We start from the raw sequence: 25327 nt of genomic DNA on the forward strand, positions 1-25327 counted from the left end.
GTTATTGTAAGGATCAGAAATTAGGTGCATGTAGAATCTGGAATGGAGTAAGTGCTTAGTAACTTCTGCAAACCTTTACTCAAAGAAACTCTATGAGGTGCATACCTCTGAGTGCGTGCTAAGTCACTTCAGTCATGTCTGACTCTTTGCAACCCTATGGACTATAACCTGCCAGGCTCCTCTGTCCATGGGATTCTCCAGGCAAAAACACTGGAGTGGGTTGCCATGCCCTCCTCCAGGGGATCTTCCTGACGCAGGGACTGAACCTGCATCTCCTGCAGTTCCTGCATTGTAGGCAGATTCTCTACCCCTGAGCTACCGAGGAAGCCCACTCTATGAAGAAGGTACTATTATCTCCATGTTACAGATGAGTAAACTGAGGTACATAAACCAAGATAACTGCCTAAGATTACAATGAATCAGAACTTGAGTCCACACCACCAACTTCAAAGAAAATGTTAAGGTAATTGCAATTATGATAATGATTACTTTGTACTTCTATGCTTTGTTTTCTTTTGAAATTGCCTGTCCCAATCACTCAAGATCCAGCCACCCCCAGAGAAGACTTACCTTCTCCCTCTGGTGCTACAGCCCACTTTATATTTCCATTATCTGTGACATTGTCCCTTCCTGGAAGAACTCTTGGCCACTTTAGTATTTCTGTTGCCTAAGCAAGGAAGCTAGCACAGAGTGGGGGCTCAGTAATGTCCAGATTAACAAACAAACTTGACAACATCATAACATCATTCCACGTTGTCCCCATATTGCTGTGCTGTTCACAGTATCAAGTCTTGTGCACTCCTGGGGACTGCTGCAGTGTGAGCCGTCCAGGGAATCTTCCACTGAGATGTGGCCCCTCCACAGCACAGGATTCTATAGGGGGAGGCTGTCTTCTTCCCTCTGCTTCAGGGTCTATGACAAGCCTGTGCCACAGACAGAAGATGCCACACTGTGGTTTAGAGGCTGAAAGCTGGGCTGCTTGCCTCGGAGTTGGCACCAAGTCATCACCCCCATCTCTAAGGGCCTTCTGTGGCCACAAAAAAACAGTCGGCTGGAGATGCTGGCTCTGAGGGCCAGCCAAGGCCCTGTGGTTTGGCAGAAGAAGAGATCATTGTCCAAACAGGAAGTGGTCCTGGGGTCTCAGCTGACCCTAGATTTTCCCAGGCAGGGCTGGGGCTCATAGCAGCTGAACCGAAGGCTCCCCGTAGGCTCACTAACAATTCCACCTCTCCAGAATGCTGTAGCTCTCTCTCCCCAGCCAGGCTCCCTGCCCCCATTAGCACCGTATGCCCAGGGTTGTTGACATGTTGACAGCAAACAGGCCAGGCTAGCTTCCCACCATTCACCCTGGATGGGGAGTTGGGGGATCCCAGGAACTGAAAACCCTGCAGAGCTGAGCTGCAGATATCATGCAGTACAGCCCAGGAGAAGGCTCAGCCGCTGAAGTCAGGAGGTTGAGAAGACCGTGTCTTCTGTGTACAGTGAAGTCATTGGCAACACAGAAAAACCACAAAATTTAACATGAGGCTCGGCCCTGGCCCAGCTTAGTGGATGATCTCAACTTGGACACAGACTTTTAGACAAAAGAGGCACAGAACTCCCACCAGTTTTTCAGCACTGCTAGGAAAAGCACTTAAGAACTGTCACTTACAACGGCCCCCTGCAGGGATGGAAGCAAAATGGAGCTATTGGGAAGCCTGCAGCCCTGTCACTCAGCCTGAACTGCACAGACAGCTTTGAGATTTAGGCTGAAGGTCACTGATCCCATGGGTGGTTTGATGTATGAAGGGAGGTGGGATGATTTATTTTTCCTAATATGAAAAATGACTTAATGTTCCTTAAGGCTAGGTCCTATAACCCTCCTTTCATCCATCTTTCCCTGGGTAAGTTCCCTGGCGCCCATAGCATGCTCATCACCTATACACTGATAACTCATGTACTGATCTTCCAATCTAATCGTTTCTTCTAAATCCCACACTCACAGGTCCAAATGCTTACTCAAAATGTCCTCTTGGTCTCCAAAGCACCTCAAACTCAACATGTCCAAAACCCAATTTATGACCAACTTCCCAAATCTGGCCCTCTCCTAAATTCTCCATGTGGATGAAGAACCCTCCGAAGCATCCTGCTGCACAAGGCAGAAGCAATGGTGACGCCTTTCAGCCAGTCTTCTCTCACACCCGCCTATCTATAAATATTTTGAATTTTGCCTCCCCAACATCTCTTCATTCCTTCCACTTTTCTACATCCCCCACCTCCACCCTATCCCATTTTTATCTGGATAGTTGCAACCATCTCCTGGTTTCCGGACATCCACTCCAGTCCCCTCCAATCAATGCATCTCTACAAGGAGTCCTTCCAGCCATTCTTCCCCTAAACTACTCCTACTCCGCCTTCAGATCTCAGCTCAGAACCACTTCCTCCAGGCAAATACCTTGTGACCTTTCTTAACAGGATATTAACTCCTTCCTCAAGTGCTAGTTACAGTCTTACCTTTGGGCCCCAGGAGAGTCCGAACTCCCTAAGAGCAAGACTGGGTCTTTTGTGTGTGTGTCTGTGTGTGCTACTACCGCACCCCCAAGACCAAACTCTGTGTCTTACACATGTTAAACGCTGACATTTAATACTTACTGAATGAATGTCATTTGTTTATACTCAGCCTCAACCCAGTGAAACTAATCATTACCACTATCTTTTGGGCCACTGTTATCGCTTGCATGGATTATTGTGTTATGTCTGTCTGTCTGTCTGGAGCACACCCTCTTCCAGTGTGTTTTCTACACTGCAGCCAGAATTATCTTTTTAACAGGAAATTTCAATCATTTGTAATCCTTCATTACTCCCAGTAAAGTTCAAATTTGTAACGTGTAAACTACTAGTTATCTACCCAATGACTGTAGTCCTCTTGTTTCTTAGTAACATAACCCTGATTTTATGAAGACAGCAGAGGGCCCTACTAAAGGGGGCTTCTGAGAGGTTTGACAGGAAGGACAGAAATCAGACACATTGGTAATTAAAACTTGAAGGGTTATTATCTTTCCAAAGGCCAGGATTTCCTTTCTTCTAATGCTGTGTCCCTATAAAATACCTGTAAATGAAATATTACTCATGTTACCAAGTTCTGCCAATGAGATGAAAATGGACACTACTGGTTAGAACTTCCAAAAAAGGTTCTCAAAGTGGGAACAGACAGCGACCCATGCCTCTTTTGCCCATTCCTAATTCCTTCTCCTGCTCTCCACCAGTTTCAAGGACCAGAGACTCAACAGCCATTCTAGACAGGAGGTATCAGTGAGAATTCCAGCCGTGCGCCTTAGATGGCTGAGTAAAAAGAGCCAAAAAGGATCTTGGTGTCCAATAACTGTAGAACTTTGGACTTCTTTTATGTGAGGAAACAAAATTTATATCTTAAGTCACTGATATTTTACTAGCAATTAAACTGAAGCTTGATACAGGCTTTAAAGTATTTCCTCATCGGACCTTTGTCGATCTTAATCCTCCCTAATCTCCTGCTCAAATTCAACAATTCAGCTATGCTGAATGGTTTTCAGTTCCTCAAGACTATTTCTCTCCATTTAAAGTTCTTCCAAGCTGCTCTTTCTGCCTGGAGTACAACGCCGCTCCCCCCCCCCCCGCCCCGCCCCACACACCCCCCCCCTCCAGCTAACTCCTTCTTATCCTTTGGATCCCAGCCTGAAAACCAGCTCTCCAGTGACCACATGAGCTAGACTAAGATGCCCCTCTTTTCTGGTAACAGAAGAGCTCCTCATCATGCTACTCATTACGCTCAGAACTGTGGTATTTTCTTGATTTTCTCCTCCCTGAAGGCAGGAAGCCTATCGTGTTCGAAACTGTATTCCAAATGTCCAGCTAATTCCAAATAACTCCTGGAATAAACAAAGCAAGTGAATGATGGGAATATGGGCTTCCCTGGTGGCTCAGTCGGTAAAGAATCTGCCTGCCAGTGCAGGGGACCCAGTTCAATCCCTGGGTGGGGAAGGTCCTCTGGAGAAGGGAATGGCAACCCACTCCTGTATTCTGGCCTGGAAAGTCCCATGGACAGGGGAGCCTGGTGGGCTACAGTCCATGGGGTCACAAAGAGTCAGACAAGACTTAGCGACTACACCACTACCAGAGAGCTAAAGAAATATATTGGTTTGGTATCTGTCCGATGTGAAAGATGAATGGGAATGATTGGTATGTCGTTATCTGTTTATTATTCACGCCGTGCCCTGTTCCAGAAAGGACGGAAGGAAGCAGGATGGCTGCAGGGCCATCTCCCTGGGAGGGTTAAGGAGTTTAGGAGACTCAGGAAGTCTGGAGGAGGGAAGCGCGCTAAGAAAAGCAGTGGCGTCTCGTCCTAGCTCATCTTCCATCTCCTCACTCGTGGGCCCCACTTCAGCAGTAAGCCAAAACCATGGTATTTTCTTGATTTTTTCTCCCCCTTGAAAGCAGGGCACCTATCTTGTTCAAAACTATATTCCAAATGCCCAGCTAATTCCAAATATTCTAACGAATAGCAGAAGGATGCAGCAGGGGAAGGTTAGCAGTAAAGCAGGAGCAGGTTAATTCCCAGGAAGGCACACCATCCCACCCTCCTTTCCTCCCCTTGGTGCCTACTGCACTAAAGAGTCTGGTCTTCTCCAAAGGGCTCTGGCCAGGCCTGGGGTCTCCAGTGGAGACGAGGCAGCTCACACAGTCTGTAGGTGGGGGCCCGCTGCTAGCTGCAGGCTCCGGGCTCTGCCCCGCCATCATGGCCTCCATCCTCCTCCTCGTCAGACTGTGCCAGGGGCGTGTCTGCTCCGCCGTCACTGGCATCGGCGCTGTGTGGGTTGGTGGAGGAGTTGGAGGACAAGGAGGAAGTACGAGACGTCGTCCTGTCTGGCGTGGGCACTGGCAGGCTCGGCTCCTCGGGACGCTCGTCCACCCCTGCCCAGAGAGAAGAGCCGGTCATGGCCACACACAGGGGTTCAGAGGACTCTTGGAGAGGATGTGGCTGGGAGACACTGAGGCCCAGGGACTTGGCCAGTCACCCTGCCAGTCTCCTGGCTCCCAGTACCCCTCACTTCACTAAGCTCTAGAGTCGAATCAATCAAGTTGCAAGTTCAAGTTCTAGCTACGTCACTTCACTTCCTTGCTACTGAGGAGCTTTGGGCAAGTCACCTCCCCTCTCAAGGACTCTGCTCCTCTTCTGTAAAAAGGGGGTACTGACATTCCAGAGGGGTTCTCAAGACAAAATCTTAGAATGTTTATAAAATGTCTGGCACATAATATGCCATCAATAATAGCAGCACTTTTAAAGTAAGATAGTATCCATTAATCGGAGAAGGCAATGGCACCCCACTCCAGTACTCTTGCCTGGAAAATCCCATGGACCGAGGAGCCTGGTGGGCTGCAGTCCATGGGGTCACCAGGAGTCGGACATGACTGAGCGACTTCACTTTCACTTCTCACTTTCATGCATTGGAGAAGGAAATGGCAACCCACTCCAGTGTTCTTGCCTGGAGAATCCCAGGGACGGGGGAGCCTGATGGGCTGCCGTCTATGGGGTCGCACACAGTCAGACACGACTGAAGCGACTTAGCAGCAGCAGTATCCATTAATATCTTATAGGTTAAGCATGTGGACTTTGGAGTCAAGACAGCCATGGTTTGAATTCAGCTTTTCCACTTTTCGTCTCTGTGACTATATATATATATATGTATATATATAGTATGACATGCGAGATCTTAGTTCCCCAACCAGGGTTCAAACCCATTCCCCCTGCAGTGGAACACACAGAATCTTAACCACTGGATCACCAGGGAAGTCCCTCTAATGTCTTTCCTTATAAGGTGGGAATAACCCCACCTGCCCTAATAGGACATAGTAAGGATTGAGATAATACATGTAGAATTCTTAAGCATGGTATTAGAAACCTAATAAAGTGCTAAATAAATATTAAATGACTAAAACTGCTTCAGTTGTCTAATCTAAAGATCATATTTTTACATTATTTATTATATTAACTAATTACATTGATTTCAAAAATAAAAAATTGAAGAAGACTAAGGCAGTTGGGCCTTCTGAGAGGTTTGGATTAGGAATCCGTAACCCAGCTTCCCCCAAGGTCAACTTCCCTAAAATCAGGACAAGCAGGTGCTTCGTGGGTGGAAAAGCTCATGCCCAGCCCCTCCGTGCAGACTTCCCCAGCCCAGCTTTGACATCCAGCTCTGACCGACCAGTGCCCATGGGCCCAAAGCAGAGGGACATACCAGACGTCTGGGGAGTTGGTGGAGGGTCTTCACAAGGCAAGAACACATCCGCTCCATCTTGATCCCCCAGGTCGATAAGCTCCACTTGCTCAAGTGTGTCCACATTCACCTCCATGGATGAGATACTACCTATGGGGGCTGCATATCAAGAAGGGGGCAAGTCGGGAGGAGCCAGGCCAGCACTGATTGGATGGTCAGAGACATCTGTCAGGTAAGGAGATAGATGTTTAAAGGGCCAAGAAAACCAGCGGGGAGGTACCAAGGTCCAGGACTATGGGACTCCCTCCCTGCCCTGCCCCAGTGCCTCTTCCCAGGACTCAGAACTCACGTCTGTGCGACTCAGGATGCAGGTGGGACAGGGGGAAGACAAACTCCGTCTCAGGCTGTAAAATGTCCTCGAAGAATTTCTGCCGCTCCCGAAGCCGGAGCTGCTGGCGCTCCAAGGCTGCCCGAGGATTTGGGTCCATGTCAGCTCCTGGAAGAGCAAGGAGAGCTGTGAATTGGAGAGGGGACTCTGTTGGGGGCCTGGTCTTGGGGAGCCCCCCTGCAGCCAGGATCCCAGCAGTGGGGCCTCTGGCTGCAGCCTGGACACTCCTGGACTCGACTCCCTCTTTCCCTTCCCTGAAACAAAGTCCCACTACCACAAAGTTCAAGTCTCACGCAGAGGCAGGGCTGACCCTAGCTCCACAAAGGGGATGTTAGTTCCAGGCACAGCAAGAGAGGCTCCTCTGTATTCAGGGAACACAGCCAATGGCCACATCTCAGGATCATGCCCTTCAGAGAGGGGCTGGAGGGGCTGGCTCAGCTCAAATGGGGGAGGTATTTTTTCCACTTAATGAACCCAGCCTCTCCTCCAAAGGCGGGGGAAGAGGACAGAATAGAGATCTCAGAAAGGAAGGTCCCTTCCTCCACTGCTGCAACTCCGGTCCCCGCCCCGGCCATCCTTTAAAACCCAGACAAAAGCTAAAGCACCCGCCTCCTACTCTCTCTCTATACACACACACACTATCACCGGCATCCCCTCCAAACCCTGCTCTTAAGTCACAGACTTGACTTCTAGACTTGGCTCTGTCCCTAAGGAAGACATCTTTCTAGCCTCAGTCTCCGCATCTGAAAATGGCATCGTCTTCCTACCTGCCTCTAAACACAAGGCACAGCTCCTGAGGGTGTTCTGTGAAAAAGGAAGGCTGCGGTCCCCGAGCTATTTAGAGGACATCATCTCTTCTCTGCCTCCCACAGCTCTTTATTTGAGCTCCTCTCCTTTGACACATCTCACTGGCCGATCTCCCCACTAGTCAGCAAGTAGCAACTGGAAGCGTGCGATTCAGCCCAGGCCCTCTGGCCCCCCGTGCTGAGAGCTTTCCAGAACCCCCTTCACTCCGATTCGCTCCGCATCCCTTCCTGAGCCCATCACCGGAGGCAAGGCAGTATCTAGCTGGAGGACCAGTTCGTCATCCTCCGCAGATTGCCTTCCCCGCCTCATCTGGACTCGGCATATCCGAGACCCTGGCCAGTCCACCGGGCGCTGAGGGTGGGCCACGAGCGATCCTAATCCCCAGAGGAGCCAGGCAGGGCCAAGGAAGTGTGGGGAGACCATGTGGCCAGAGGGGGCAGCGGAGGAGGGAGACGCTGACGTTGATTCCTGGGAAAGGCTCTTAGTGCTGCCGCCCAGGTCACAGCGCTAAAAATACCCAGGGCCCCTGGGGCTGTCTGCTCCCGCGAGGTGGGGGGTGGGGGGGCGGCGGGGGCGGGGAAGGGCCAGCAAGAGGGTTGGGGAGCTGGAGGGGACCACAGGCTCCGGGGCGCCCCCTCTGTTTCCCCCTAGCCCCCTCAATCTCCGGAGACTGGCGGGGGCTGCCCGCCCGGGGCGCAGCGGAGCTAAGCGCCGGAGTAGGGAAGGGGGTTGTTTACGTAACTGAAGGTGCAGGGAAGAGGGGTGGAGGGAGCTGAAAAGGTTTGGGCTGGGGGGGGGGGGGCGGGGGTCGGAGGCGGCCAGGGGCCCGGCCCGTGGTGCAGAGAGCTCCCTCTCGGTCCTGCCCCACCCGCAGTGGAGTCAGTGCGAGCGAAAGAATTCCCTAAAAGGGGACACGCCGCGACCCTGGAGCAAGCGGGGAAGACGGAGGGGGGGCTCCGGGGGCTGCACTCGCGCTCGCCTCCCTCTACCCGGCCCCCCGGCCTCTCGCGGCACCTGCGCCCGCCCCGCGGAGCCCCTACCTGCCGCGCCCGGCGCCCCCGCTGACTCAGGCTGTCCGCTCCGGCGCGGCGGCGGGGGCGTGGGAGCGGGCCGCGCCGACCGGGGTGGGGCTGCGCCGCCGGGTCTCCCCCGGGACGGACGGGCCCCGGGAGCCGGGAACGAGGAAGCGCCGGCGGGCGGAAGTGGGGGAAGGGCGGCGGCGGGCACACGCGCTCCTTGCTGGGCGCCGGGCGGCCGCCGGGAACCCCCGCGGGCGCGGGCGCTTGTAGTTCCAGCGCGGACAAAAAGTTCCCGGCACGCGTCCCGCCGCCCCGCCACCCGCCGGACCCCCTGGATGCTCCGCCCGACTCCGCGCGATCCCGGACACTTGCTGCGCCCCGCCGGTCCGCGGGGACACGGCTCCCCACAACCCCTGCTCCCCGACTCCCCCGGGAGTCCCCGACGCAACCTCCGCGCGCGGCACCCGGACTGACTCCCCGGCACCCTCGGCCACGCTCCGCACTTTGAGGCGCGCACCCCTCGAGAAGGCGCTCGCGCGGGAAAAGGGTCTGGCGACCCGCGGCCGCGCATCAAGGCAGGTGCACAGCGGCGGGGGCTCCCTGCCCCTGGGACTCACCCCTGCAGCCCACGGTTCCTGGCTCCGGGACGATCAGAGCCGCCGCCCAGCTTTCCAGAGCACTGGGCGGGGTGGGCGCCGGGACAGGGCGGGTCGGGGGTGGAGGGGTGGGCCGCTGCGCCGCGCCCCCAGACGCCGGCGGGGAGCCAAGTCCTCCAGAGTGCCGAGAGGGGCGCTGCGCGTCCCGCCCGGCGCGGGTGGAGGAGTGAGGCGGAAACCGTGGGCCCAGAAGGGAAAGGCTTGCCCCTCTCGCGGTGCCTCCTGGCTCACACCAGGGCCAGAAGCTCCTCCTGGACCGAGGCTCTGTGCTCATTCTCATTCTCCTCCTCCCTTCCACCCGGCGCCGGCATGTAGATCCAGAAACCTCCCGGTTCGGGGCGGGGTGGGGGGCGTCGGTCAGAGATGCTTCTGCCGTGGGGTTACTCGATCCTTCATTCAACAAACATCCACGAGCAGACCAGAAACTAGGAGTCATCCCTGCCTTCTCCCTGTCCTTCGCTGCCCACATTAAAATACATCTCCATTAACTGTTGATTCTCTCTCCCAAATAATCTTTGCAATCCACCGTTCGTCTCCGTTTCCACCACCGACCCTCGCTCGGCTCCATTCTCTCTGGTTTTCTGGTCCTCTGGTCCTACTACGCTCCATCCCCCACACCAGTCAGTTATCACTGTAGAGTCCAGAGCGCTAATCAATGACCCACATGGTCATTTCAACATGCAGGTCTGAGAGAGGTGGAATGGGGAGGGAAGAGGGAGGGGGGAGTCAAGCGGGAGGGGATACATGTATACCTATGGCTGATCATGTTAAAGTGTTTGACGGAAACCAACACAATATTGTAAAGCAATTATCCTTCAATTTAAAATAAATAAATGTTTAAGAAACACACAGGTCTGCTGTGCCACCCTTTGTTAGAATGAAATCCCGGTGCTGATATCTAAGCTTAAATCCCTCCTTTGTTAGAACGAAATGCAGGTGCTGGTATCTGAGCTGAGTCTTAAATGAGTTCAACAGGCGGAGAAGAGGGGGAAGGGCATACAGGAGGCAGAAGCGGGGCGGTGGGGGTGGTGGGGGTTGTGAAGAGTTGTGACCCATTCAGGCTTCTCTGTCAGGGGACCAGCACTCTGTACAAATACCTAAAGTTCTGCCTCTCCTATTGTACTGAGATATCCAAACCATCCTGAGAAATAAGTACAGCAAGCAACTTTCCCATTATTTTACAAGCAAGGAAACTAGTTTCTGGCCAGCAACAAGTGCAGTAGTTAGGAGCACAGGCCTGGGAACCAGGCCCTCTTGGGTTGTAAACCTAGCTCTGGTGTCTAGCCAGCTGTGTAAACAATTTCTCTGATCCTTGCTTTCTTTGCCTATTAGGTAGGAATAATTAATCCCTACCTCCTGTGAGATAATACATAAAAAATGCTAAGTGCAGGGCTCGGGCACTCTGGAGATGCTCAGCAAACATTAGCTGTTTAGATTGCAATTGCTCCTGAGAAACAGAGGCAACTGCTTTCTTCCACAAATTTCTAAAATTATAGAAGTACGCTCTAATCTTCCATAGAGCTTATTATGTGCCTGTCACTGTTCTAAGTGCTTTGCATGTATTAACTCTTTTAATCCTCGAAATAATCCTGTGAAGAAATGCTGTTTTCACATCCATTTTACAGGTACAGAAACTGAGACATAGAAAGGTGAAGGGACTTGTCCAACTAAGTGATGGAGCAAGAATTTAAAGCCAGGGTGGCTCAGCAGTAAAGAATCCGTCTGCAGTGAAGGAGACCCAAGAGACATGAGTTCTAAATCCCTGGGGGAAGATCCCATGGAGCAGGAAATGGTCACCTGCTCCAGTATCCTTGCCTGGGAAATCCCATGGACAGAGGAGCCTGGTGGGCTACAGTACAAGGGGTCGCAACGAGTCAGACACGACTGAGCACAGCACAGGGCTCCATAGCCTGTGCTTAAAACCACAACTCCCAGTCTGTTCCCCTTTTATCCTGTTGCAGTTTTCATCTTCCTAGAAATATTTTGGTCAGTTTCATTCTTATTCCTCATTAATGGATGGAGTAGATACTTGGTCCCAGTTTCGAGCACAGAGGAATGAGGCCAATCTGAAGTACAGTGGCTAAGAGATCAGCTCCCCCTTTTCAGGCCTATCCTTGGGAACAGGAATGCACGGATTATTTTGAGCTGTCCGAAGCATGGTAACAGATCAGGAACCTCTCTTGTCACTTCTCTTTGTCAGGTATCTGCCACATAAAAGGGTGGGGGGGGAGGGTGGGAACATCCAGGTTAGAAATAATTCAGGAGCTAAGCTGGAACGGCCTTTGCCAACAAAGGTCCGTCAGGTCCGACTAGTCAAAGCTATGGTTTTACCAGTAGTCATGTATGGATGTGAGAGTTGGACTATAAAGAAAGCTGAGCACCGAAGAATTGATGCTTTTGAACTGTGGTGTTAGAGAAGACTCTTGAGAGTCCCTTGGACTGCAAGGAGATCCAACCAGTCCATCCCAAAGGAAATCAGTCCTGAATATTCATTGGAAGGACTGATGCTGAAGCTGAAACTCCAATACTTTGGCCACCTGATGTGAAGAATTGACTCATTTGAAAAGACCCTGATGCTGGGAAAGATTGAAGGCGGGAGGAGAAGGGGACAACAGAGGATGAGATGGTTGGATGGCATCACCAGCTCAATGGACATGAGTTTGAGTAAACTCTGGGAGTTGGTGATGGACAAAGAGGCCTGGCATGCTGCAGTTCATGGGGTTGCAAAGAGTCAGACAGGACTGAGCAACTGAACTGAAGCTGGAAGGGTTTCAGCCGAGAGGAAGGCCCAGGCAGCAGACCTAAGGGTGGACAGCAGGAGTTGAAAGGAGCAGTGAGAGAGTAGATGGCTTAGACTTCTGGCTTCCATCTAGGATGCTGAAAGCTGGGAAGAGCATCCTACCACACTAAAAACAAATTTTTTAACTGTTAAGTAATTTGTAAAATTGTTGATTTTGTTGACCCCATCAGTGAGCTGAGGTTGCCCAGCAACTGATTAACCTGCATTCCAAAGAAGGGCAGTCGCCTCCAAGAAGCAGGATATAGGCACTGGCACACCCATGAAGTTGGAGAAAGGCAATGTCTCCATGCAAACAGGTAAGATGAGTTCAGCTACAAGTTTTATTGCTAAAGGCCCGGTGCGGCTATGAGAGGATATGAGAGGATAGAATCCGTGGGAGTCACAAACACTAAAAGTAATCAGAAACAAAACAAACCAAAACCAAAGTTTGTTCAACTCCTGACAAGATTGACTCAATTCTCTACACTAACAGCCTAAGAAGAAGAGAGATAGATTTCCAAGCAAAAATATTACTGAGCTCAGTCTTTACTGTTCTACACATTATGTCCAGAAATTTAAAAAGTTACAACACACACATAAAAAGGAACATAACAAAAACAAAAAAAACCTATTTGTCAAGAGACAAAGCAATCAACAGAACCAGACTCCAGACTTGATAACTCTCTGGAGTTATCTGCCAGAACATTTAAAACAACCATAACAGTATGTGAAAGACTGTGTTGAAAAATATGGACAGCGTACAAAAAACAGAAAGGGACTGTTAGCAGAGAGAAGAGGACTATAAAAAGGAGTCATATGGAAAAGTCTAGAAATTTTTAAAACATGTAACAGAGACGAAGAATGCCTTGGCAGCCTTATCAGTAAAATCAACACAGCTGAGGAAAGAATCAGTACACTTTACGATCGGTCAAGGGAGACTACCCAAACGGAAACAGAAAAAAGTGAAACCAAACAAAGAAACCCAAGAGGGACGTCCCATGTGGCCCAGTGGCTAAGGCCCTGCACTCCCAATGTAGGGGGCCTGGATTCAGTGCCTGGTCTGGGAACTAGACCCCACTTGCTGCAACTAAGAGTTTGAATGCTGCAACTAAAGATCTCGAGTGCCACAGTGAAGATCAAAGATCCTGAGTGCCACAAGTAAGACTGGTGCAGGCAAATAAACATTTTTAAAAGCCTAAAAGATCCAAAGCTAACATCTGCATAATTTGACTCCGAGATAGAGACACACACACACACACACACACTATTAGTAGAAATAATGGTCAATAATTTCCCAAAAATAATGACAGGACCACAGAGCCAAGAAATGTACAGAATCCAAAAAAATATTAAATACCAGTGGCTAGGACTTCCCTGGTGGTGCAGTGGGTAGGAATCCACCTGCTAATGCAGGGGACACTAAAAGTGTCGATCCCTGGTCTGGGAAGATTGCGCATGCTGCAGAGCACCTAAGTCCATGTGCCAGAACTGCTGAGCCACGTGTTGCAACTACTGAAGCCCACGTGCCTAGAGCCTGTGCTCCGAAGCAAGAGAAACCGCTGCAATGAGAAGCCTGCACACTGCAACTAGAAAAAGCCCGCTTGCAGCAACTAAAACCCAGCACAGCCCAAAATAGTACATAAATAAATAACAATTCTTAAAAGTAGACTTCAAAAGAAGGATTGTCACCAGGGATGAAGAGGAACATTTCCTAATGATAAAAGGTTGTTCATTTCAGCAAGAAGACTTGGCAATCATAAATGTGTATGTGTACATCTAGTAACAGAGCTTCAAAAACATGAGCTAAAAATAGACCTAAAATAAAAAAGGCAAATCCATAATACTGTTAGAGGATTCAAAGCTTCTCTCTCAGTAATCAATGAAACAAGTAGACAGAAAGAAAAAGTAAGAATACAGAAATCCAGAACCCTATTAACTAGCTGTTCTGATTGACATTTTTATAGCACTTTACCAGCAGAGTAAACATTCTTTTCAACTGCGCAAAAACATTCACCAAGATACATCATCTTCTGGGCCATAAAACAAACCTCAATTTAAAAGAATTTAAATCATAAAAAACATATTTTGTGACTATAAAAGAATGAAAATATAAATAACAACAGAAAGAGATCTGGGAAACACCCCAATACTTGAAATAAAACACAAGACTTCCAAATAACCCACGAGTCAAAGATAAAGTCCAAAAGGAAATTAGAAAAATATCTTGACTGAATAAAATTGAAATGTTGCAACCAGCCACCAAAAAAGCTCCCACTGTTCCTTGCCTTCTGTTATTCATACTTTCGTATAGTTTTCTTCTGCACTCTATCAAAGTTATTCTGTGTGACCAATAAAACATGGCAGATGGTACATCATGTCCATAAAAATTTTAAAAGACCACAACTTCCATCACGGGTGTGTATTCTCCCTGTTGTTTGGATCACTCACTCTGGGGGAAGCCAACTATTATGTTTTCAACAGCCCTATAGAGAGGCCCACATGGCAAGGAACTGAAGTTCCAGCCAACAGCCAATGAACAACAGAGGCCAGCCAGCAATCCCATGAGTGATCATGGAAACTGACTTACTGGCCCCAGTAGAGCCTTAAGATGACTGGAACCTTGGCCAGTAGCTTGGCTGCAGCTTCAGCAGTGACTGAGGCAGAACCACCCAGCTGGAACAGTCCTGGATTCCTGATGCCAGAACCTTTGAGATGGTAAACATTTCTCGTTTTAAACTGCTAAATTAGCACGTGTAGGGGTTTGAGTGTTGGGTAGGCTGCAGTGTAACAGCACTCTGAAGTGTGGGAGTGGCAGTGGACTGACCTAGACTGGGAAGTGTACCAGAAGCTCAAAATGCTTTGAAAAAGCTGTGAATAGAAGCCTCGAACCTGGGCCTCCTGCACTGGGAGGGCGAAGTCTTACCCACTGGACCATCAGGGAAGTCCCTGCCCAGCATTTTTTTTAATTAATTTATTTTAATTGGAGGCTAATTACTTTACAATATTGTCGTGGTTTTTGCCATATGTTGACGTGAGTCAGCCATGGGTGTACATGTGTCCCCCATCCTGAACCCCCCTCCCACCTCCCTCCCCACCCCATCCCTCAGGGTCATCCCAGTGCACCAGCCTTGATCACCCTGTCTCATGCATCAAACCTGGACTGGCGATCTGTTTCAGATATGATAATACACGTTTCAATGCTATTCTGTCAAATCATCCCACCCTCGCCTTCTCCCACAGAGTCCAAAAGACTGTTGTTTACATCTGTGTCTCTTTTGCTGTCTCACATATAGCCTGCCCAGCATTTTAAACTGCATTTAGTAAGAGAGGTGGGGCTTCCCTAGTGGCTCAGTAGTAAAGAATCCACCTGCCAATGCAGGAGACCTGGGTTCCATCCCTGGGTCAGGAAGATCCCCTGGAGTAGGAAATGGCAACCCCCTCCTGGATGCTTGCCTGGAGAATCCAAGGACACAGGAGCCTGGCAGGCTACAGTCCATGGGGTTTCACGACAGCATGCGCACACTCAATGAGGGGGTGGGGTAGAGAGGAATGCATCTACTCCATCTTGTTCAGAACCAGAAATCCTTATTTTATGTTCTCTTTAACCCTGTGAGTCCAAGTGGGAATACTTCTGGATATAGAATCCTTTTAAGATCTTGTGGGTCACTCTGAGTCTTATTCAGGTCCACGCTATTAGACAAAAGCTATTGCCGGGAGAAATATCAATAACCTCGGATATGCAGATGACACCACCCTTACGGCAGAAAGTGAAGAGGAACTAAAGAGCCTCTTGATGAAAATGAAAGAGAAGAGTGAAAAAGTTGGCTTAAAGCTCAACATTCAGAAAACGAAGATCATGGCATCTGGTCCCATCACTTCATGAGAAATAGATGGGGAAACAGTGGAAACAGTGTCAGACTTTATTTTGGGGGGCTCCAAAATCACTGCAGATGGTGACTGCAGCCATGAAATTAAAAGATGCTTACTCCTCGGAAGGAAAGTTATGACCAACCTAGATAGCATATTCAAAAGCAGAGACATTACTTTGCCAACAAAGGTCCGTCTAGTCAAGGCTATGGTTTTTCCAGTAGTCATGTATGGATGTGAGAGTTGGACTGTGAAGAAAGCTGAGCACCAAAGAATTGATGCTTTTGAACTGTGGTGTTGGAGAAGACTCTTGAGAGTCCCTTGGACTGCAAGGAGATCCAACCAGTCCATTCTAAAGGAGATGGGTCCTGGGTGTTCTTTGGAAGGACTGATGCTAAAGCTGAAACTCCAATACTTTGGCCACCTCATGCGAAGAGTTGACTCACTGACCCTGATTCTGGGAGGGATTGGGGGCAGGAGGAGAAGGGGACAACAGAGGATGAGATGGCATCACCGACTGGATGGACATGAGTTTGAGTGAACTCCCGGGAGTTGGTGATGGACAGGGAGGCCTGGCGTGCAATTCATGGGGTCGCAAAGAGTCAGACACGACTGAGCGACTGAACTGAACTGAACTGAAGCCTTTCTCTTAGGCTTCTGCTGAATTGGCTAACAGTCAACACCCTTGAGCCTTCTGGGATTCCTCTTGCTTGATTCAGAGGATCTGTGAGGCACACCCATCATTTCTTTTGAGGTCTTTTATCTGACTGAAGACTACTCTGCTGCATTGTCTGAAATCTTCCTGAGATGCACACAAAAGATTTGATAGTTACATTCTCACTTTCCTTTGGACCATGTTTTTCTGGTGCTGCTCTAGATTTGAGCTTTGCTGGGAAACCACTCTTTAACTTTACTATCATTTGCCAGGTAGAGGGGCTGAGAATTTTCAACCACAAAGTCCTGGCTCCTTCATATTTAACAGTTCTCCCTTTTAGCTCAGGATTTCTCAACCTCAGCACTATTGACATCTCAAGCAGGATAATTCTTTTTATTTATTTATTGGTTGCATGGGGTCTTCATTGCTTCATGCAGGCTTTCTCTAATTGCAGTGAGTAGGGGATACTCTCTAGTTACAGAGCACGAGCTTCTCCTTGCCATGGCTTCTCTTGTTTTGGAGCAGGAACTCTAGACGTGTGGGCTTCGGTAGCTGCAGCACACTGGCTCAGTAGCTGCGGCTCCCTGGCTCTAGAACTCGGGCTCAGGAGTTGTGGTCCATGGGCTTGGTTGCTTCATGCAGAATCTTCCCAGACCACGGATGGAACTCATGTCCCCTGCATTGGTGGTGCAGTCTTGTCCCTTGTACCACCAGGGAAGTCCCAGGAGGGAGGAGGTGGTGTTGAGAGGGGCTTTTCCATTACAGAACATTCAGCAGCCTCCCCAGCCCCTACTAACTAGATCCCAGTGGCAACCTCTCCAGGTCTGACAACCAGAAATGTCTCCAGACATTGGCAAAGGTCTCTCCAGGAGGCAACATCATGTGCTCACTTGAGAACTGCTGCCATTTCCCTACCACCTCGTGTGTTTAAACAGCAAGAAGACACCGAGTTGCACCTTTAACACATGATTTGGAAATATCCTTAGCCAGATCCCAGCTCATTAAGCACATTTTCTGCCTTCCACTTTACCCTGCATGCGGCCAATAAAAGACCCCCTGTGCCTCAATGGAGAGCCAGCACAGTCAAATAAATACAAGAAAGCAGATCAATCTTAAGAGTTCTCATCACAAGGGGAAAAAAGGTTTTTGTGTTTTTTTTTTTTTAAGGTAAACAGATGTGGGAAGAAAATATCTGCAAATCACACATCTTACAAAGGGACTCATCTAGTCTGTATAAGAATGCTCAAAACTCAACAGTGAAAAAACAAACAATCCAGTTGAAAATGAGCAGATGTGAACATACATTTCACCACAGAGCATACAGAGATGGCAAATAAACACATTAAAGTATGCTCCTCATCAATAGCCAGTAGGGAAATGTAAGTTAAAAGCACCGTGCATCCATTTTATGCCAGCTAATTAAAAGTTAGTGACCATACTAGAAGCAGGTCAGGATGCAGAGAAGCTAGACCCTTCAAACCTTGCTGATGGGAATGTAAAATGATACAGTCCCTCTGGAAAATAGATTGGCGGTTCCTTAGAAAAACTAAACACGTACTTACCATATGATCTAGCAATCATCCTCCTTGACATTTATTACAGAGACATTAAACTATGTCCCTGTAAAACCTGTACATGAGTGCTCCTGCCAGCCTTATTTGTAACAGCCCTACATGAGAAACAACCCAAATGTTCTTCAGTGGGTGAATGGTTAAACAAATCACGGCACATCCATACCATGGAAAAATACTCAGCCAAAAAGGAACAAATTATTGATACCCACAACAACTGGATGGGTATCAAAGCATTCTTTTGAGTGAGTGGGGGGAAGCACCAGGTTTGAAATGGTACATATTGTATGATTCCATTTATACAGTATAACACTGCTGAAATAACAAAAATATATAAATGGAGATGGGTTGCCAGGGGTTAGGGGTCAGAGGAAAGAGGGTGTGGGCATGACTATAAACAGCATTCTCGAGCCTGGGATGATGGAACACTTCTGTATCTTGATCGTGGTTACATGGATCTACAAGTGGTTCTGACATTGGAATATAGTTTGCAAGATGTTACCCTTCAGGGGCAGGGACTGAGAGAACGAGATACAGGACCTCTATTACATTTTTTTAGAATTTTCTGTGAATCTGTAATGATTTTTAATTTATAAAAGGAACTGTTACACCTGCAACAACTTGGATGGATCTCCACAGCATTATCCTGAATTAAAAAAAGTCCATCTCGAAAGGTTACATACTGTGGGGTCCTTACTCACATAACATTCTTGAAACAATAAAACTGCAGAAGTGGAGAATGATCTGTGATTTTCTAGGGATTAGGGATGGGACTGTGGGGAGAGGGGCAGATAACACAAGAGAGATGATCACGGTGATGGAACACACAAACACAAATGAGTGCAGGAAGAGCTGAGCAAGCCTGGGTTAGGTCTGTCTACTGTATTTACATCAATTTCCTGGCTGTGATAGTGCACTGATATACCCAACATGTGTCAATCGCAAATGCATTGTGTTAAGTGAATGAATTCTATTCAAAAGTCTATAAGCTATAGGATTCCATTTATATAATGTTCTGGAAAAGGTAAAGCTATAGGGACTGAAAATACATCCGCTGCTTCCAGGGTTGTGGGTGGGACAAGGAGTTAACTACAAATAGATTACACGAGAGAACTTAGGGAGGTTATGAAACCATTCTACACGTTGACTGTGGTGTTTGTACAAGAACATGCACTTACCATAGAACTGCACACTAAAAAGGGTGCATTTCACCATATATAGGTACTTCCCTGGTGTCTCAGACAGTAAAGAATCTGCCTGCAATGCAGGAGATCTGGGTGGGGAAGATTCCCTGGAGAAGGGAATGGCTACCCACTCCAGTATTCTTGCCTGGAGGATTCTATGGACAGAGGAGCCTGGCAGGTTACAGTCCGTGAGGTCGCAAAGAGTCGGATACAACTGAGTGACTCACACACATTGTGAAACAAAACCACCACAAAAGAGAGGAGATCCACAACCACTGGTACGGCTATTGTAGAAAGAAAGGAGGAGACAAGGAAAGAGAGGGAGGGAGGGAGGGAGGAAGAAGAGGGAGGAAGAATGAAAAATAACAACTGTGGGTGAGGATGTGGTGAGACTGAAATGTCGGTGGGAATGTAAAATAGCACAGCCACGATAGAAAACGGTATGGTGGGGCCTCAAGAAATTAAAATTAGAATTACCATATGGTCCATCAATTCTACTTGTGAGTTTATACTCGTTCATAGCAGCATTATTCACGGAAGCCGAAAAGGTGGACGCAACCCAAGTGCCCACCAATGGATGAGCAGATAAAATACGGTCAATACTTACAAGAGGACAGTATCCAGCCCTAAAGGAAGGGAATTCTGGCACAAGCTGAACCTTGAGGACATTGTGCTGAATGCAATAAACCATCACAGCAAGACACAGAGTGTGTGATTCCATTCACATGAGGTACCTGGAGCAGTCAAATTCACAGAGACAGAAAGTAGAATGGTGGTTGCTGGGGTTGAGGGGGCTGGGGAATGGGGAGCTGTCGTTTAACGGGTATTGAGTTTCCATTTGGGAGGATGAAAAGAGTTTGGGAGACGGATGGTGGTGATGTTGCATAATAATGTGAAAGTACGGGACACTACTGAACTGCCCACTTAAAATGATCAATGGTCAATGTTATGTGTATTTTACCACAACTAAGAGAAAAAAGAGAGTGGTGGTTTCTCACTCAAGTGCCTTGGATGTGATCCAGAAGGCTGACCAGCTGCGTGTCCTTGGGTATCGCTCTGCCCATAAATGGTTTTTACTGTGCTAATGGAAGAGATGAACAAGACTGAATAGGGGGTTGCTGCTTTAGGAGCCGTTGTTGGGGTACGACGTCTGGTCACAGAGAAAAACTCCTGCCCCCCTGGGGATGCATCCAAGCTTCTGAAGGGAGGAAAGGGAGTGACGGTGTGAAAAGAACCGGCTGGAACAGAATGCGGAGGCGGCCGGGCCAGCCGCCAGGGCCCACTCAAGCCCCGTCGCCTGGGAACACTCCCAAGGCCCTGACCCTCAGGACCAGCTCCAAGCCTCTCAGCCTGTGATGGAGCCTGTCTGGCTCACTCCCCCAGGTTTGGCCACCGTCACTCTGGGTTCCTACCTTCTATTCCAGCACATACCCCACTTCATAGTTCTCTCCCACACCTGTAATTTGAAAATCCAGGAGCCCCACAGCCTTTTGCCTGGCAACCCTATTCTTCCTTTGTTATCTGTCACCATCTCTACGAAGACTTCCCTGCCCTCCCCACGCTGCTCCTTAGGGTTCCAGCAGTCTGCTCACCATCACCCTTATCATAGAGAACGCTGTTTATTTTCATTTTTTCACAAAATACTTAGTGGGTACCTCTTGTCAGCCAGGCACTCTTCTAAGGCTCTGGGGGGTTAGCAATAGAGAACAGCCCCAAATCCCTACCCTTGAGGAGCCCATGTTCTGGAGGGACCACACCCCGGGCTCAGAGGACAGTGCACAGCAGGGCCCCAGCTGTTGTGCCGAGGTGGCAGGTGCAGATGATCCTGATGCAGCCCAGCAGAGCCCAGCAGAGTCCAGGAAGAGCTGAGATCATGCTGACAGGGAGAGGGAAGCCCGAGCAGGCGGAGGAGCCGGGAGAGGACTGAGGCAGACAGAGGGAGAGGTGGGGTGTTCGCCTTGCCTTCTCTCCAAAGTCACCTCCTTGTGTCTTTTCTGGCCCACAGCATCCTTTTTTGTTTTTACCACCCACTCTTCTCCACCCTAATAAGAAAGGGCATGGACATATAAGAAGCTGTGCAGCTTTCAGCTCAGAGGAGGCAAAGGCGCAACTTTCTTCAATCGTCCCAAATCCGGGTTCACCAGCTGCCTTCACCATGCCGCCAACGTTTGACCTCAACGAGATCAAAGTCGTGTACCTTTTGCACTGGTGCACCAGTGGGAAAGTCAGTGCCGTGTCTGCCCTGGCCCCCAAGATTGGCTCCCTGGGTCTGTCTCCAAAAACGGTGATGTCATCACCAAGGCAACTGGTGATTGGAAGGGTCCGAGTATTACACTGAAACTGACCATTCAGAACAGACAGGCCCAGATTAAGGTGGTACCTTCTGCTTCTGTCCTGATCATCAAAGCCCTCAAGGAACCACCAAGAGACAGAAAGAAGCAGCAAAACATTAAGCACAGTGGAACCATCACTTTTGATGAGATCGTCAACACTGCCCAGCAGATGCAGCATCAGTCTCTAGCTAGAGAACTCTCTGGAACCATTAAAGAGATCACCCAGCCTGTGGGCTGCAATGTTGATGGCCGCCACCCTCATGACATCATAGATGGCATCAACAGTGGTGCTGTGGAGTGCCCAGCTAGTTAAGAACTGCAAAGAAAAAGAAAAATAAAAGATTATTTGACAACCAAAAAAAAAAAACAAGAAGCTGTGCAGTAGTCTGGTCTTGATCCACCTCCCCTAAAAGGCAGAGGTGAGCACCCCATATGAATGCACACCCCTCCATCTGGGTGTGATGTGGATTTGGTTCCCACACTTGCTGGGTATCAAACTGGCCGACTAAGTGGGTGGTGAGGGAGAAGCTGTACGTCACAAGCTTTTCCGATTATTCAGACACAGCCAGGTGGGCAGATTACTCAGAGCAGCCTGAGTTGTTCCAATCTCCCACGATCTGGCCCAGCCCCTCACCAGGACTTTCTCTGTCCTCACCTTCTGCCACTACCTCTCCCCACTTCCCTCACCTCCTCCGGGTCTCTCCTCACATCTCATCTTGTCAGTGAAAGGGTCCTATTCCATTCTTCTTTAAAAGGCTTTTTATTTTATATTGCAGTATAGACGATTAACAATGCTGTGATAGTTTCAGGTGGACAGCGAAGGGACTCAGCCATACATACACATGTACCCATTCTCCTCCGAACTTCCTCCCATCCAGGCTGCCACGGAACACTGAGCAGAGTTCCCTGGGCTGTGCAGCACTGTTGGTCATCCATTTCAAATACAGCAGTGTTCATCCTTTCCGTTGTGTTGGGTCTTCGTTGCTGCACCGGCATTTCTCTAGTGGCGATGAGTTTTCTACTTGCGGTGCGCAAGCTTCTCATTGCAGTGGCTTCTCTTGGGAAGCATGGGCTCTAGGGCACGCAGGCTTCAGTAGTTGTGGCTCACAGGCTCTAGAGCACAAGCAAAGTAGTTGCGCTGCATGGGCTTAAATACTCTGAGGCACGTGGGATCTTCCCAGGTCAGGGATAGAACCCGTGTCGCCTGCATTGGCTGGCAGATGCTTCACCACTGAGCCACCAGCGAAGCCCCATCCCTTTTAATACAGCAAACTTTCCACCTTTGTTCTCCATTTCCCGTCCACCTTGTTTACTTCTCTCCACACACTTCTTTCCATCTAACGTTAACAGGAGCAGGCTGTTAACAGAGGCATATGACATTTTTAGGAACTCAACTGGCTGGTCGTTATGCAACATGATCATTAAAACTTAAAACCATACCAACTTCATTGAGTTAATGATATTAAAAACAAAGGTGGAAAGTGCTCAAACTCAACACTTCCTAATTTCTTACTACCTTTTGCTACTATCTATGATCTTGGGAATCTTTACAACTGTAGAAATACGGTAGAAATATGTAATATATAACAGAGGTGACTGCCTTTCTGTTCAAATCTGCATTCAGTGACATCATGCTGGCAGGCTGAAGTATTTACACCACAGAAATAAGGAAATGTGACAAGTCAGGCTTTGGTTTATTGTCCTGCTGATTGTCTAGGCCAGGAGATGGTCCTGGACCAAATCCGGCCCACTATTGTTGTAAATAAATTTTACTGCAACACAGTCAGGCCCACTCTTTTCCTTATCTGTGGCTGCTTTCACATTCCAAGAGCAGTTAAGCACTTGCAACTACATGGCCTGCAAAATTTAACGTATTCACTATCTTGCTTCTTAAAGAAGAAATTGCCAACCTCTGGTCTAGCCTTAACAACACCATCAAGGAAATGTTCATTGGTGGCATTCAGTCACTAAGTCATGTCCGACTCTTTGCGATCCCATGGACTGCAGCACGCCAGGCTTCCCTGTCCTTCGCTATCTCCCTGAGTTTGCTCAAACTCATGTCCACTGAGTTGGTGATGCCACCCAACCATCTCTTCCTCTGTCACCTCCTTCTCCTCCTGCCTTCAATCTTTTCCCAGCATCAGGGTCATTTCCAATGAGTTGACTTTGTACATCAGGTGGCCAAAGCACATGGAGGAAATGTTAATAATGTAAATGTGTCCTGTCTATAGCTGTTACAGACAGATCTCATGTTATTTCACTTTACTGCACTTCACAGAGAGTGAGGTTTTTACAAACTGAAGGTTTGTGGAAACCCTGTGTTCAGCAAGTCTGTCAGCGCCATTTTTCCAACGGCATTTGCTCACTTCATGTCTCTGTGTCTCATTTTGGTAATTTTTGCAATATTCCAAACCTTTTCACTACTCTACTTGTTATGATGACTTGCGATCTTTGATGTTACTCTTACAACTCACTGAAGGCTCAGATGATGATAAGGGTTTTTTATGAATTAAGTACTTTTAAATTAAGGTATGCACATTTTTTAGACATAATGCTATTATTGCACATTTAATAGACTACAGTATAGTGTAACTTTTATATACACTGGGAAACCAAAAGACTCTGGTAATTCACTTTATTGCAGTGGTCTGGAATTGAACCCTCCATATCTCTGAGGTACGCCTATACATTGTAAATAGCCACACACACCCAAAAAATGCTGAACAAATATACTCCCAGTATTTGAAAACAGTGACAGTAAGTAAGTCGATCAGATCACTGAGAAATGAATTCCAACATCTTTGTTCCTCCACTTTTTCACTTTCTTCTTACTCTTTAATATGAATGAAAACATCAACATTCATGTTGGAATGACACCTGTTCATCAATTACAACCATAGGTTGACGATGGATGCAAGAGTTAGGCAAAATTTGAGAAAAGTATACTGCAAGAGCAAACCGGCCCTACGGGATTCACAACAGAGTATTTGTAGAATTTTATTATTTTAGATTTCTTTCAGTAAAATTCATGATAAACACACATTCACACACACATATACATACTTTGTTTCAGACAGCCCATTACTGAATCTTTACAAGAACACATACTGTCTCTTCTCCACTAGAATGTAAGTTCCTTGATGTCAGAATTTTTTTTTTTTATTCCAGCACTTAGAACACACCAGACACACAGCAGACGCACATGAACAAACATGTATGATGTGAATGAACAGATGAGCACAGTTGGGAACCAGGTTTCATGGGCTGATTGTCAGACCTTATGTTTCCAGCTCTACCATTCTCCAGCTATGTTGGCCTTGAGTAAATTATTTATTTGAACCCTGGTTTTTTCATTAAAAAATGTGTGTGGGGGACTCTTCCTACCTTGCAGGGAAATAGTGACAGTGTAGTCTCTGCCTGGCGCCTCCTAGGCACCTGCACAGCAGGAGTCACCTTCTCACCCTCCACCCCTGCCACACGCACACTCCTTGGAGACCTGCCACTGTCACACATTTCAGTGATGTCACAGCCCCCCTCCCTGGGAGCACCAGCACAAGCATCCTGATGCCCAGCCTGAGTGTGGGGGCGGACAGGGCGCAGGCAGGGCCAGGTACCAGTCTTGCGCCATCTGTCCAGTATGTGCCACAGCTCCAGCGTGCGTCCACTGACAAAGAAGAGGCCCAAGAATAAGGTGGTTTCCAAGGTTGGATTTAGGACTGGATCTAGTGGAGGTCTCAACAAAGCATCCAACCAGGCCCAGGGTGGGGGTCTTTCCATCTAGGGGGAGGGAGAGAGGTAAAGGTGGGTCAAGAGAGTTAGAACAGACTCCCCATTT

At 48.4% G+C, this 25327-nt stretch overlaps 2 protein-coding genes across 13 annotated transcripts in view; both read right to left on the minus strand.

Annotated features, from left to right (window-relative positions):
- Positions 1-4194: 4194 nt before the first annotated feature.
- DBNDD2 (dysbindin domain containing 2) lies at positions 4195-9161 on the minus strand. 6 transcript variants are annotated; one of them, XM_027558447.1, is made up of 4 exons: positions 9065-9161; positions 6583-6729; positions 6255-6392; positions 4195-4929 (listed from the first exon to the last, which is right to left on the minus strand). In XM_027558447.1, exons 2-4 carry the CDS (start codon positions 6719-6721, stop codon positions 4721-4723), a joined length of 486 nt encoding a protein of 161 aa, XP_027414248.1. In that variant the 5' UTR covers positions 6722-6729; positions 9065-9161; the 3' UTR covers positions 4195-4720. The 6 variants fall into 6 exon arrangements, with proteins under 6 accessions (XP_027414248.1, XP_027414253.1, XP_027414249.1 ...); XM_027558452.1 differs by lacking the exon at positions 9065-9161 and adding an exon at positions 8965-9050; XM_027558448.1 differs by lacking the exon at positions 9065-9161 and adding an exon at positions 8469-8606.
- Positions 6647-25327, minus strand: part of SYS1 (SYS1, golgi trafficking protein) — a 32038-nt gene continuing 13357 nt past the window's right edge. The window contains exons 4-6 of one of the 7 annotated variants that reach the window (XR_003513974.1): positions 25107-25269; positions 22333-22605; positions 20760-21808 (exon numbers count right to left, since the gene is read on the minus strand). Coding sequence is in view for 3 of the 7 variants with exons in the window: in XM_027558455.1 (XP_027414256.1) it covers positions 6723-6729 (7 nt within the window). In the remaining 4 variants the exon portion in view is untranslated. Of the gene's footprint in view, positions 6730-20759; positions 21809-22332; positions 22850-24110; positions 25270-25327 lie in introns of those variants that run through there. The other 6 variants (XR_003513973.1, XR_003513976.1, XR_003513975.1 and 3 more) reach the window with 6 other exon arrangements.

The sequence above is a fragment of the Bos indicus x Bos taurus genome, chromosome 13 (assembly GCF_003369695.1).
Source record: "Bos indicus x Bos taurus breed Angus x Brahman F1 hybrid chromosome 13, Bos_hybrid_MaternalHap_v2.0, whole genome shotgun sequence".
In the NCBI taxonomy this organism is placed as follows: domain Eukaryota; kingdom Metazoa; phylum Chordata; class Mammalia; order Artiodactyla; family Bovidae; genus Bos; species Bos indicus x Bos taurus.